At 45.2% G+C, this 14,052-nt stretch overlaps 1 protein-coding gene across 5 annotated transcripts in view; it reads left to right on the forward strand.

Moving 5' to 3' along the window:
- Positions 1-13,289, forward strand: part of THSD4 (thrombospondin type 1 domain containing 4) — a 577,157-nt gene extending 563,868 nt beyond the window's left edge. For 4 of the 5 annotated variants that reach the window (XM_021073924.1, XM_021073936.1, XM_021073943.1 and 1 more), the window contains 3 exons: positions 1,574-1,753; positions 6,179-6,323; positions 6,779-13,279. In XM_021073924.1, coding sequence (XP_020929583.1) covers positions 1,574-1,753; positions 6,179-6,323; positions 6,779-6,921 — 468 coding nt within the window. In that variant the 3' untranslated portion in view covers positions 6,922-13,279. Of the gene's footprint in view, positions 1-1,573; positions 1,754-6,178; positions 6,324-6,778 lie in introns of all 5 variants that reach the window. The other variant, XM_003121770.6, reaches the window with a different exon arrangement.

Genomic DNA, 14,052 nt, shown 5'->3' on the forward strand with positions numbered 1-14,052 from the left:
CATTGACCCTCAGAGCAGTCAGGGATGTTTGAGATCAGGTTTCTAAACCCCCCGCTTTCCAGGTGAGATGGTAGAGACCTGGGGAAGTGCAATGTCTTATCTAAAGACACAGAACTGTTTAGTGACAATGTTTAGACTCCAGACTAGTTCCCCTGTCTCCTGACTTCAGTCCATGTTCTCCTACACCCCCCCCCACCCCTGGAAATTGCACACACAACTCACTCCTGCAGGGAAAGCCAGACCTTTGCCTGGCAGCCTATTGCTTTCCTCATGCCTCCAATTCTTTCATGGTCTGTAGCATTTGAAAGAAAGATGAATATATCTAAAATCAGTAGTAGACTAACATCTTGTGATATGCATCATTATCCACAGCTGAGAAAGATTACATTGTGATTATTATGATTATGAGCATAATACACACTGTACAATCTACACAGATAGAATATGGTGTGTTTGTGATGCTGAGATTGAACTCAACCTCCAGCATAAATAAATTAATAAATAGGAAAAATAAACTAAGAAGCCTAAGTTTTCTGGATATCTGTGAAGATGGCAGCAAAAAAAAAAAAGGCACAAGGTGGAAATTGATGTTGGAGGTGTTTATTATGTCCTGTGTGGCTAATCCATAGTCTGTTGGCTTGGGTTTGGGGTTTTCCCTGCTGTTTTTATTTCACCATGTGCCTGCATACAGAAGCAAGGCTAATATTGAGTTGCAGCTGTAGACGTTTTTACAGGCTTTTTATAAAGGCAGTAGCTTCTTTAAAGTCTTTAAAAGTATATAGATCACAGCTTGTAAAATTTTTTAATCAAAAAGTATTGAGTACACCAAACATGAACAAAAAACACTTTACAAAGTAATAGATACTAAATAGAATCATTTGTGAGCGGTTACATGCATCATATTTCCATAACCTATCGTAAGGCACCAAGACCTGTAATTGTCTGACTGCCTTCATGGCCTCAACCCCAGCAAGCTTTGGCTCCAAGTTAGGAAGCTAAGGGATTGGACTCTATGGGCAAAGGCTTCCTGCTGGCCGCCCGACAGTCAGAGGAGGGCTGCCCATAGGGGATATTGCCCCAAGTCTGTGGTCTTCTCAGCTTTCTGTGTCCCAAAGAATTTTAATGTAGTCCTTCATCCATAGGCTTGCAGACTCTGGGAAGCTAATTCATTCCCAGTTTTACCCCCCAAAAGACCAGCAAATGAACTAGAATGTTAGCTCATTGTTTTACAGTGAGAAGTATCAGCATCCACCAGACAAAACCGCACTGACTGGCTGATGTGTTCCTGTGGGAAAGTCTAAGGGAAACCATTGCAGTTACTTGTCACCTAGGGCACCAGGAGCTCAGTGACCAGCATCCACATGCTGTGATAACTCAGTGCACCCACTCTCCATTCCAGACACAGAACTGTTAGAAAAGTGGGAATCCAGATGCATCTCTTCCTCCAGAAACATTGTCCAGGTGCCCTGGGGCTCTTCCTCTGAATCGATGATGGGAAGCTGTAGGAAATGGCTCAGTGGTCTCATCCCCTTTCCATCACGTGACACTTCTCTTGACCTGCTTCTTTCTCCAGTGTTCCGTTGAATGTGGGAGCGGGACCCAACAGAGGGAGGTGATTTGTGTTAGGAAGAATGCAGACACCTTTGAAGTGCTGGACCCCTATGAATGTTCCTTCCTGGAGAGACCCCCCAGCCAGCAGTCCTGCCACCTCAAGCCTTGTGGGGCCAAATGGTTTAACACAGAATGGAGCATGGTAAGTACTGGTGCCCTTGGTAGCGGGTGTGTAAGCACCTCATTCTTCTGCTCTCCTCCTGCATGCATGGCCCTTGAGTAGATTCCCTACAACCATTTACTCTACTTGGTCATAGTCAGGGTGTCCTGTGTTCAGGCAGAAGAGCCTGAGCCTGGGATTATCTTGATTTCTAAACTTTGCTATACAGTAGAAAAATGATAGAACCCTGTAAACCAACTATAATGGAAAAAATAAAAATCATTTTTGAAAAAACAAAAATAAACTATCGAGGCCATCAAACAGCAACTCTCAGATTTTCGTGTGCATAAGAATCCAGCTGGGATCTTATCAGAAAAGACCAATTTCAGGCCCAGCTTGACCAAGTAATTGGCTCCTTAGGTGAGTTGGCTACAGGTGTAACCAACATTTGGAGAACTTTTGCTGCAGAGCATCGACGGCTGAAGGGTTTGAGGATGCTGTTGAGAATGTGACATCAGGAAGTGACTCAATATAAAACCTATCAGAGGGATTTCTGTCAGGTCTCCATGCCTATGTGTGTGTTGCACACTTTTTTTTTTTTTTTTTTTTTTTTTTTTTTTTTTTTGTCTTTTGCCTTTTCTAGGGCTGCTCCCGCAGCATATGGAGATTCCCAGACTAGGGGTCTAATTGGAGCTGTAGCCGCCGGCCTACACCACAGCCACAGCAACGCAGGATCCAAGCTGCATCTGCAACCTACACCACAGCTCATGGCAACACCGGATCCTTAACCCGCTGAGCAAGGCCAGGGATCAAACCCGCAACCTCATAGTTCCTAGTCAGATTCATTAACCTCTGTACCACAACAGGAACTCCATGTTGTACACTTTTTAAAAGTCCTATAGACATATGGATATGAGTCTGATCCTGTTCTTCTCTTTGAATTGGCTAATTGGAAACTCAGAGCCAAAATTGTGGCTTTTAGGTGCTGGTGTTCCCTGGCTTCTCTTTATTTTTCCTACTCTCATCTTCTTTTTGCCCCAGTTTCCTCACTTATTTTCTGCTTTTAGTCCCTGAAGGCCTACAGTGGCTGTAGGCGAGCCCAGAGCCTTTCCCAACATCGTTCAAAGGTGATCAAAGGAATTTGCTTGTAAAATACATGAATAAAAGCTGAGAATTCCGATTCCGGATGGTGTATGTCTGCTCCAGCAGTAACAGCCATTTGGGCATGTGGTGAACCACGCCTCACAGGCAAATGGGAACAAAGGAGGTGTTGAGTTTCAAAGGTGTCGTGTCAACTTCTGGGAAATGCCATTTAATTATTTTGATGTTGGCCAAGACCCTTGAGAATACAGGAAACAGAGCGCTATTTTCATTTGGTTTCGAGAGTCTAGAAAGGGCCAGACTCACCAGGCCATGCTGAAGGAGACAGATGCCAGAAACACCTTCCTGGAAACAACCAGCTCAATGATAAACAAACCGTGGTGCATCCAAACAACGGGGTACCACTCAGCAGCACAGACAAATGGACTGATACCTCCCATGCATGGAGGCCCTTCAAAGGCATTTTGCTAAATGAAGGAAAGCCCCACCCCCAACAAAAGCTAAATATTGTATGATTCTGTTTACATAAAAATTCTGTAAAAGGCAAAACCATAGGGACAGAGACCAGATCGTGATTGGTCACAGGATCGGGTGGGATGAATCTCACTCCAAAGGTACAACACAAGGGGATTTGTTGTGTGTGATGAAACTTTTGTTGACAGAATACACTACTCTCTGAATTTGTCAAAACTCATAGAACTGTGCACCACAAAAAATGAATTTTTCTGCAAATAAATTTAAAGATAACAAACAGGAATTCCGGAGTTCCCGTCATGGCTCAGCATCCATGAGTTCCCAGTCATAACTAGCATCCATGACGATGCAGGTTCAATCCATGGCCTCACTCAGCAGGTTAAGGATCCTCCGTTGCTGTGGCTCTGATTCAACCCCTAGCCTGGGAACCTCCATATGCCCCAGGTGCAGCCCTAAAAATATTTTTAAAAAATAATAAAGACAATAAATAAACTAAAATTAACATGAAATAGCTACTATGATATAAAAGACAGTGATAGAAGCTAGACGTTTTTTTAATTTACCTTGCTTTATAAATCTGAGTTTGGAACTAAGTATATATTTTATATAATTATGAAACAAAAAATTTTTAAGCAATCCTAAAATGGAAAATGCAGTGATGCAAGTTAACCTAAATATGTATGCAGTTGGTGGCATCACACTCTGGCATGTGACCCAGAACCACAGCAACTGGACTGGCAATCCATCCCTAAGGACAAAAAGAACTGCAGAAAAATGTCTACACTGTTTGCAGTAATCAGTGTATTCTGTGATGGTTGTGTGATAAAATAAATGAATAACCTACTTTATTGTGCCATACAATAGTATATATGATAATATGATATAATATAGCTATTATTCTCAGCATCCTTGAGGAAAAGGATTCGCAACTTGGGAGAAAGAAGTTAAAGACAAAAAAGTAGAAGAGATTTAAGCGAAAGTCCTGTTGTCCTGAATTTGACTTAGAAAAAACAGAATGAAATCACAGACTAATTTATCTTAAAAAAAAATTTTTCCCCTGTCTTATCCACTGAAAGAGCCTAGAAATAATGATCAACCCAGCACCAAAGGGCCAGATGTGGTTTCAAAATGCTCTTTACTGAAAGGAACCAAGAATTCTTGGAGAAATGGCCAGTTCTGGGTCTGGGACTGCATAGGTATAAATTAGATTGGGATGTCTTTTCATACCAGGTAGCAAAGAGGTTCAAGGAGACAACTGGGTTATTCTCCAAAAAGACTCAAAAACCAACTTTAGGGCTCCTGCCAGGCATTAGTGGGGCATCAGTGAGCATCAATAAACATAAGTACCATAGATTGAATGAAATGCATCATATATGTTTAAATCCATCCATGTACAAGTTTATAATGATTTTTTTTTAAACTAGAGAGGAGTTTCCATTGTGGCACAGCAGAAACGAATATGACTAGGAATCATGAGGTTGCAGGTTTGATCCCTGGCCTCACTCAGTGGGTTAAGGATCCAGAGATGCCTTGAGCTGTGGTGTGGGTCAAAGACGAGGCTCAGATCCTACATTGCTGGGCTCTGATTCAACCCCTAGCCTGGGACCCTCCTTATGCCATGAGTATGGCCCTTAAAAAAAAAGCAAATAAATAAAGATAAATTAATTAATTAATTAAAATTTTAAAAAATTAGAGGGTCCCCCTTGGAAGATGTTAGGGGAACCAACTCATTCTTCTGAAAACTGATAAATAAAAGAAAATAATCAAGCATCTATCCTGTCTTTCCCAAACAAGCCAGGTAAACAGAGAGTAAATGTATGTAAGGAGGGAGTGGGGATGTTTTAGATTCCCAGCTTAGAAGAGAAGAAGAGATGTTAGGATATTACCATTTTTCAACCCCAGATGAACTAATGAATCTACTCATCAATGGCTGATGACCCAGAAGAGAGACAGCCGTACACATCAAACCTGTGCCTACTACTACCTCTTCTGGATCCAACTTCCAATTTACAGGAAATACAGAAGACAGAGGAACCTGTCAGACTGTACCAAGGGGATGCAGTCAGCAAAATCCTGACCCTGGGGAACGCTGCAGGACAAAAGACTCAGTTCCTCCAACAAATACCAGAGGCAGGGGTAGGAAACAAACACAAGGAGGGGGCCCCATGGATTAAGACAATTGTAGAAGACTTATCAACCAACTTCAACTGATGTGGATCCTTATTCAAAAAACAAACAAACAGGAGTTCTCATCGTGGGTCAGTGGTTAACGAATCCAACTAGGAACCATGAGGTTGTGGGCCTTGCTCAGTGAGTTAAGGATCCAGCATTGCCGTGAGCTGTGGTGTAGGTTGCAGACGAGGCTTGGATCCTGCATTTCTGTGGCTCTGGTGTAGGCTGGCGGCTGCAGCTCCAATTCGACCCCTAGCCTGGGAACCTCCATATGCTGTGGGAGCGGCCCTAGAAAAGGCAAAAAGACAAAAAAATAAATAAATAAATAAACACCCTCCATTAAAAAATTGAGATCTGTAAGACCAATGGAAATACAAGAAGCACTAACTACTTGAAGATAAGGAACTAGTGTTAATTTCTAGGTGTAGTAACAGTATTGTGGCAATTTTTAAGAGTCTTGGCCTTTTAGAACTACAAACTGAAATATTATGGGAGAAGTGATCTGATGTCTAGATTTGCTTCAAAATAATGTGAGACACGTACATGGGTGATTGGAGATGGGACAGAATTCGTGTGACAGCCGGCTGTTAGGTGCAGGGGAGTTTGTTTCAACTTTCTGTTTCCTTTGGTAGATGTCTGAAATTTTCCAGTATCTGCCTCCTCCAGTGTGCTGAGCTCATGGGTTGCCAAGACCTGTAACTTTCCCCTTTCTCCATGCAGTGTTCCAAGAGCTGCCAAGGCGGCTTCCGTGTCCGGGAAGTGCGCTGTCTGTCGGATGACATGACCCTCAGCAATCTCTGTGACCCTCAGTTGAAACCAGAGGAGAAGGAATCGTGTAACCCTCAGGACTGTGTCCCTGAAGTTGGTAAGTAGAGAGTCCTGTCTTGCAGGAGAAGACTTATCTTTCTTAAGCTCTGTCAAGGTCTCTGGCATGAAAATGCCAAACCCATCTAGGTCTCTCTGGGACCTTTTGCAGTCATGGAGTTCAGGGGTCTCAGCATCCTTTTGGTAGAAATTTCATGGTCGAAGGAGGCCATCGACAGCACAGCTGGCGATCCAAGCCACCCACCAATAGATAGATTACAGGAGCAGTGACTAACCTGGCAGTGCATTTGGAGATTTGGTTCTGTCACACTGAAGGTCAAAGTAGAGAGATTTCAACTGCATGTTTAAAGAAGAAGAAAATGTAAGCTCTCAGCCCACACTTCCATGTCCTGTCAGTAATAAACAGCAGGACTGGGATGAAACCCCACACCCACTGCCCTTAGTCCAGGCTGCCCCTCGAGCTCAGAGAGTCTTTTCTGTTTTCTTCCGCTCCAGATGAGAACTGCAAGGACAGGTACTACAACTGCAATGTGGTGGTCCAGGCCAGGCTCTGCGTCTACAACTACTACAAGACAGCCTGCTGTGTCTCCTGCACGCGTGTGGCCAGCAGGCACTCGGGCTTCCTGGGGAGCAGATAACACCCCGCAGGGCAGCAGTGGGTGGGTTGGGGAGTCTGTGAGCGGTGGGGCTGGTTGGCTGCCACTGACTGCACTGGGGGCTCCCTGGCCTGTGGAGCTGCCAGCCAACTCAGTCATCACCCCGCCTTCTTAATGGGTACACACGGTGCCCAGGAGCAAGGCCACAGTTGTCTTTTGAGCATGGCCATGCACTGATGACCCCTCCTTCAGAAACCTAGCACCTGCACTCTTTGCAAACCAAGCAGTGCGTGGGCCGCGCCTGCAGCTCTCAGCCAACTTCTCTCCTAGCCTTTTTCTCAGTCAGCAGTGCTGACTCTGGGTGCTGCTTCTTCCCCAGTGCTGCTGGCCTTCCCAGTAGCAGGCACCCCTTGGAGAGTCAGAGGTGGCAGCACCCCCCCACCCCAGAGTTCCCCCTAAGACTTGCTAAGATGCCAGCATCCCTCTGTTACCTTAGGCCAGCTGTGCCTATTTTCATTCTCAAAGACATTAGGCTGTTTTCCTGCCTTAAGACACAAATATCTCCTGTCAGGAGAGTGCTTTCTTGTTTTGCAGGTGTATTCAGAGATAGTAGCTCATTAGCAGCTCGCAATGCCCCAGAATGGGAGGCAGGAAATGAATCATTGCCCCTATTTTACTGACAAGGAAACTGAGACTCAATGTAGGTCCCTGACCTGCCAGGTATCAGGTAACCGACCCATTCAGCGACCCCAGCTGTCTGACCACAAAACCCTCACCCAAGACCTGTCTCAAGTCTTAGATCCGCAGGATGTGGCTTCACTTCAGATCAAGAGGCTGAGACTTTCCTATTCAGCGAACAAAGCCCAGACCTTTGAATTCCTCCCGCTGGCCAAAGGCCAGGTCTTTATCCCCTGCACTCAGCTGTTTCAGGTTTCTCTTTCTCTTTTCCCTTCCCCCACAAAGTCACAGGTTCTGGTGAGAGGACTCTATTTTCTTAACAGGACAATCCCATGAGATAAGAAAGCCCTCAGGATAGCAAGGTGATTGCCCCAAATTCTGATTCTTTACCCCAGTGGTGTGTGCCGCCCATGGAATCTTACGTCAGGGTCCCTTTGGTCTCCCAGAGCAGATTTCCAGAGCCCACCGCTCTGTGCTGGGCTCTCGCCTTCCTCAACCATCTCTCCTGGGCCCTTTCACCACACATTGTCCTGCAGAAAGTCTAACCCACCTGTCCCAGCAAAAGCCACGTGTTTATATTTGAGTCTCCCGTGGGTCCTTCTGGTTTGATTTGTGGATTTCTCAGTGTGAGTTTCCCTCCCTCCCTCTTCCCGACGCACAGCCCACATCCACTCCCCTTCCACATGTGAGCCCTAAGCTCTGCATTCATGCAGCCAGCCTGGGAGAAGGGGCCATGAACTCCTCTGCTGCAGGGTCCTCCCAGATTCACTTCACCTAACTGTGGTTCCCAAGTTGAAAGATGAGCTCTCTGAAAATTCAATTAAGAAGAAGCAGGGGGGAAAATATATTCTTACACCCACTAAGAGAAATATCAGGCTAGGGAGTTCCTTTTGAGGCTCAGCAGTGACAAACCCGACTGGCATCCACAAGGATACAGGTTCCATCCCTGGCCTCACTTAGTGAGCTAAGGATCCAGCATTGCCATGAGCTGTGGTGTAGGTCGCAGATGTGACCTAAAAGTTCTTTAAATCAGACCCTGCATTGCTGTGGCTGTAGGGTAGGCCAGCAGCCACAGCTCCGATTTGACCCCTAGCATGGGAAATTAATATGCTGCAAGTGGCGCTTTAAAAAGCAAAAAAAGAAAGAAAAGAAAGGAAAGGAAGAAAAGAAAAAAATATCAGGCTAAACAAATTGGAAGCATATAGAAAACCTAATCTTATTTGGTACTATAGTCCTGAGCTTATTTCCCTTTCAAAGTAAACATTTGTGCTGAAATTTGAACGTAGCAACTTTCTCCCAAGAGCCCTTTTACCCCCAAATCTGCTAATTTGATGATGACATACATGCAGCTTTGGGAAACAGTACCACCAGCTCGGTCTGACACACTCCGCTAGGGTCCCACTACCCTTGCACTTTCAGAAATTCTATGTGGCCTCTCTGGTGAGCTGCAGCCACCATTTCCCAAAAGCACCCCCATCTCTCCTGATTCTTACATAACTTGGGCAATAAGCAGCAAAGAGGAGGCCCAGATTCCTTCCCCACCAAGCAAGACAGACCAGAGAAGCCAAGCGCATGGCTGGTTCCTGTACAGCTCCCCCTCGCCGCTTGCCTTTGCTTTCCATCTTGGGTGACCGTCTTCTTTATGCAGCTGTTCTCAGACTGTGCAGAGAGCTTTACAGGCTGGAAGGCAGAGCACGATCAATGGGTAGATGAGCAGAAAGGCTGATTTCAGCTCAAATGAAGGGAAAACCTAGCCAGCCAGGCTGCCCAGCACAGCAGAGGCATGGCCGTCATGGTGCATGAGTTCTGCAGCCTAAAACAGATCTATTTCTCCATCAAATGGAGGTGAGCGCCCCAGGTCCTTTCCACTCAGCATTCACATGACTAGGCTGGGGCAGTGATCACTGTCTCTTAGATGTCCAGCCGTGTCCTGTGGCTCCCAAGTGTTACCTAAAAGTTCTTTAAATGGACGGTGATCCTCCCAAGAGAAGGGCCATCTTACCAGTTGTGGAATTGGGTACAAGCAAATGAATCAACCCAGTGTCTGCAGGGTAAAGAGGGACTGGAACTAGAGGTCTTTTTTCTCTTGCAACACAGAGTTGAGCTAGTCTTGGAATTTGTTTATCTCTGGAAAGGTTATAAATTACTAGATCAGGGGTTTCATCAACTTGTCTTGGAAATCCAATTTTTACTAATTTTCTCATTTCTTCTATCAATGGCTAAATGCCTTTGTTCTTAGAACAACACACATGATAAGGTTCTTTAGTGTTTCAATGATAACATTCCTTTCTCCTTCCAGAGATGACTTTTTCTCCCTTTCTTGGCCCCATTATCTCACCTTTTCCTCTCCATGACCCACCATCGCCTTCTCAGACTTCTGTTCTGAGACAGTCTGTTCCCTTAAATGGCCATGATGCAAAACTGAAATTTACATTTTTTTTTCTTTTGTCGTTTTGTGCTTTTAGGGCCACACCCGCAGCATATGGAGGTTCCCAGGCTAGGGGTCTAATCAGAGCTGTAACTGCCAGCCTACACCACAGTTGCAGCAACGCGGGATCCAAGCCTCGTCTGTGACCACAGCTCACCACAATGCTGGATCCTTAACCCACTGAACGAGGCCAGGGATCAAACCTGCAACCTCATGGTTCTTAGTCGGATTTGTTAATCACTGAGCCACTATGGGAACTCCTGAAATTTACATTTTAATACTGCTTTTTTTTCTGTGTTCCAAATTAAAGCCATTCTCTTTCTTCTCACAAAACAATCGACAAAACACCAAGCAGAAATAGTGTGCTTTTTTCTCTTTTTTCAGCCATACCCAGGACATGTGGAAGTTCCCAGGTGGGGATTGAATCTGCGCCTCTGCAGCCGCCAGAGCCGCTGCAGAGACAACATTGGATCCTTAACCCACTGTGCCATAGTAGGAACTCCTAGATTGCTTTTTTACTGTCACTTTTTGGAAAAGGAAATCATGCCACATGCAGCCTCAGCAAAGGCCATTCGGTGTAGCCCTTCCTTCTCATGCTTGCATAGGCTTGCGTTTCTCCCCCAGAAGAGCGTAAGAAATACAGCACTTAAAAAAAAAAAAGCCTGTAAACCTGGCCACTAGGTGATGTCACTCCGCATCTTTAAAGGTGTGTTCAAGTCACCTGTTTGCCAACTGGTGGGGAACTAAGATGAGCAGGGCCAATTCCCACCTGGGGAAGCTGCAGTGTGACAGGAGCACTCAGAGCTGTTCCCATCTGTCCCTTTGTCTTACTTCTCGCCCAGGGCTCTTGGATGTGTCATTTACTCACCTCAAAGTGTTTAGCATTCAACACACTTTCAGCAGAATGGCCTTCTGAGGGCTAAAACTGAGAGATACTTGCTTGGTTTCTTTGCGTCCAGTTGTGTGGCAGAGAGAGAAACCCAGATGTTACTAGTCCATTTCTAAACCAGTGGACCTCTGTTTCTTTCATATAGCCATTTTAGAATTTGAACATCCCCCATTTTCTAGTGTAGACGACACAAATATGAGTGGTAAAAAGAAATACAATTTTCCTTCAAACAGACTGAATAATCAAACCCGACGCCAACATTTGATCCTTCCCATATGAAACATTTTTTAATATGGTTGAGATGGGGAATTAGACACCTTCCTGATGAAATCAGTAGAGTTGGAAAGGTAACATCTGGAACCACAAGCTCTAGAACCAAAAAAGTCTGGGATACCAGACCAAAACGTGAATCTGAGAAATTCACCAGGAAGCAACATAAAGTCCCACTTTTGAATTAAAAAACCAAAAACTGTACAACATGGCAGAGATGAAAGAGTTTCAGTTGACTAAGCTCAATGTGAATCAAGAAAGTGGGATGGAACTACCCCAAAAAAACACAGTAGATAAATATCAACAAGATAGGCTACATAAAGAGAAAATATTGGCAAGTCATGTTTGTGATTGTCTGAAGCTTTAAGAAGAATATTAATAACGTATAGCATTCCAATGAGCATGGCTGATCCTGATGAGGGGTGCAGACTGAGAAACTGGAGAAAGGACTTTATGGGAATGTTTAGCACCAGAAGAGCCATCCTAGGACCAAGAGGTAAAAGCTGCATGGAGGCACATCTTAGCTCTTGCACAAGTGAGAGCCTTCAGAAGGTAGCGGGCTCTGTGGCTGGTGGTGACTGACCCATCCCTGGAGGTCTCAGCAGATCCTTAATGACCATTTGTCAAGGATGCTGGAGGGGGGATTCAGGCACCCAGCTCGGGCAACAGGACCTGCGATTCTTTCCAAGTCCAGGCTTTGTCCACTCTATAAGTAGAAGAGCTTTAATGATTTGCCTGGTCTGGGATGGCAGGTATACAGCGTGTGTCCTTCCCGTTTCTATGACTACCACTCTAAGCCCAGCAGTGTATTTCCCCCCCCACCCCCCACACACACACACCAAGCTGAACGTGGCTTCATACCTTATGGAAGCACTAGCCAATTGGCAAGAGCTGCATTGTCGGCATAGATGAGTAATCAAGCATCCCTGCCCAGGATCACACATCTTGATGGGGGTGGAGCCTTGACTAGACTAGAAAACACCATCTCTCTTTCCCAACTCACTTTGCTTTCCTGCATCTTTGCTGGAGCAAGCTTAGCCTCTCCACCCTGAACCACCCCACACCCCTGATTCTTTGTCTTCAGTGGGTAACAGTGGGGGACGCCATCGTGCTGAGGAAAAGCGTGCCCAGCCAGCTTTCTCAGCATCTTCCAGACCTTGAGCCCTTTGCCTCAGTGAGAGGAAAGCCATTCTGTTACGTAAACTTAATATCCATCCGCCTGGACCCCCAAGCCCCCACCATCCAGTTTGACGGAAGGATATACTTTGTTATAACTTATTATTTTTTTCTTTGTAAATACAAGATGTTTATAGGAAATGTGTATTCTGAATTCTACAGGCGGAATGAGTCACTACACCAAAATAGTTCTATTATTTAGAATATGTTAATTTTAAAGGGACCTGATAGGTATTTATTTACGTATGCGATCCACATTTGTGTAAAATTATTTGATCCTACTAACCAAGCTTCCTGGAAAGTTGCTGCACACGATGTCTTATTTTATGTCCATAATTACAATTTAGTATCCTGACTAGCCAAATTCCTTGGGTTTTAAGATTGAATATAAATTACTCTGCTTTTCGACTCATCGGGGGGCTTTCACCCCTGGCATTGCACCTGAAACAGGTCTGTCTGGATTGCCACCATTCCACCTTAAATATTATATTTGCTCATATAATCTGCCCTCTCCCTGGCCCCAACATTTGGAGAAGGAAGGGTCTCTTTTGCCCCTTCTCTTTGTATCGCTTCGTTCGTTAGAATCACCAGCAGTAACTCGCCAGGGAGGTTTGCTTAGAGCTGTGAAGGAGCCGGGGTCCCCTGGCAGGGGCAGAGAGGGACTATGGGATGTAGCCCGTTCACTGCTCTGACCACGCCTCCTGGGTCCCCACAGACTGACCGACTGCTGGCTGGGGGCGCTGGGTGGTCAACTGCACAGCCGCAAGCAAGGAACCCACAGAATATGCCATCTACCCCAGGTCACCTTTGTGCTGTCACTGAGTGCTTAAGGAGGTGGCGGGTAGAAGGCGAATTATATGAGTAAATACAGTGTTTTCAGCAAAAATGACAACTATTTTTGTGTACGACTAATTTATTTTTATTATTGTAAAAATACAATAAACGGGTTTTAAAAATCAGCTTCATTAACACATTGTGCTTTCTTGGGCCTGATTCCTTTTCTACTCATGTTGCCTCAAAAAGCCCTCTAAAAAGACAAGCTGAGCTGTTTAGAGGTCTGTTGGCCTGTGGGACTTTGGCTTGGGGGTGGCTGGGCCCCTTTGAGGTCAGGGAACTCAGGACTCGAGGCCACAGGCTTACACAGATCCTCAGCCTTGGCTGAGGAGCTTAAGATAAAATATTCAGGTGTGTGCACTTCCACAGAATTTCATTTTTTGCAGGATTGTACTTTCACAGGTATTTCTTTAAACCTCCCACAGGAGGCAGAAAGTGTTAGGACGACTGTGCTGGTTCAATGCTGCTGCATCTCTCAACTAGAATACAGCTTCTTCCAGTTCTCCTCAAGCTGACATCTCTAGGTCTGAGCTCAGCAGAGTGTTCAACAAAATCATTCAGATTACTTTGGTGCCTAATGACATGAAATATGACTTAGGTCATAAATCCCATTAAAAATCACGCTGGATGAGAGTCTCTAGGGGAGTGCCTACAGGCTCTGTCCTTGACACTGCCCTGCCCACTGTTTTATCAGTAAGACTCAGAAACATATTACACCTCAAATGTGGGGTTGAATTGGAGCCAGAGTCACAGCACCGCCAGATCCGAGCCACGTCTGCAAACTACACCACAGCTCACGGCAACACCAGATCCTTAACCCACTGAGATAGGCCAAAGATAGAACCTGAAACTTCAGGGTTCCTAGTCAGATTCATTTCTACTGTGCCATGACAGGAAC

Source organism: Sus scrofa, chromosome 1 (assembly GCF_000003025.6).
Source record: "Sus scrofa isolate TJ Tabasco breed Duroc chromosome 1, Sscrofa11.1, whole genome shotgun sequence".
NCBI lineage: Eukaryota > Metazoa > Chordata > Mammalia > Artiodactyla > Suidae > Sus > Sus scrofa.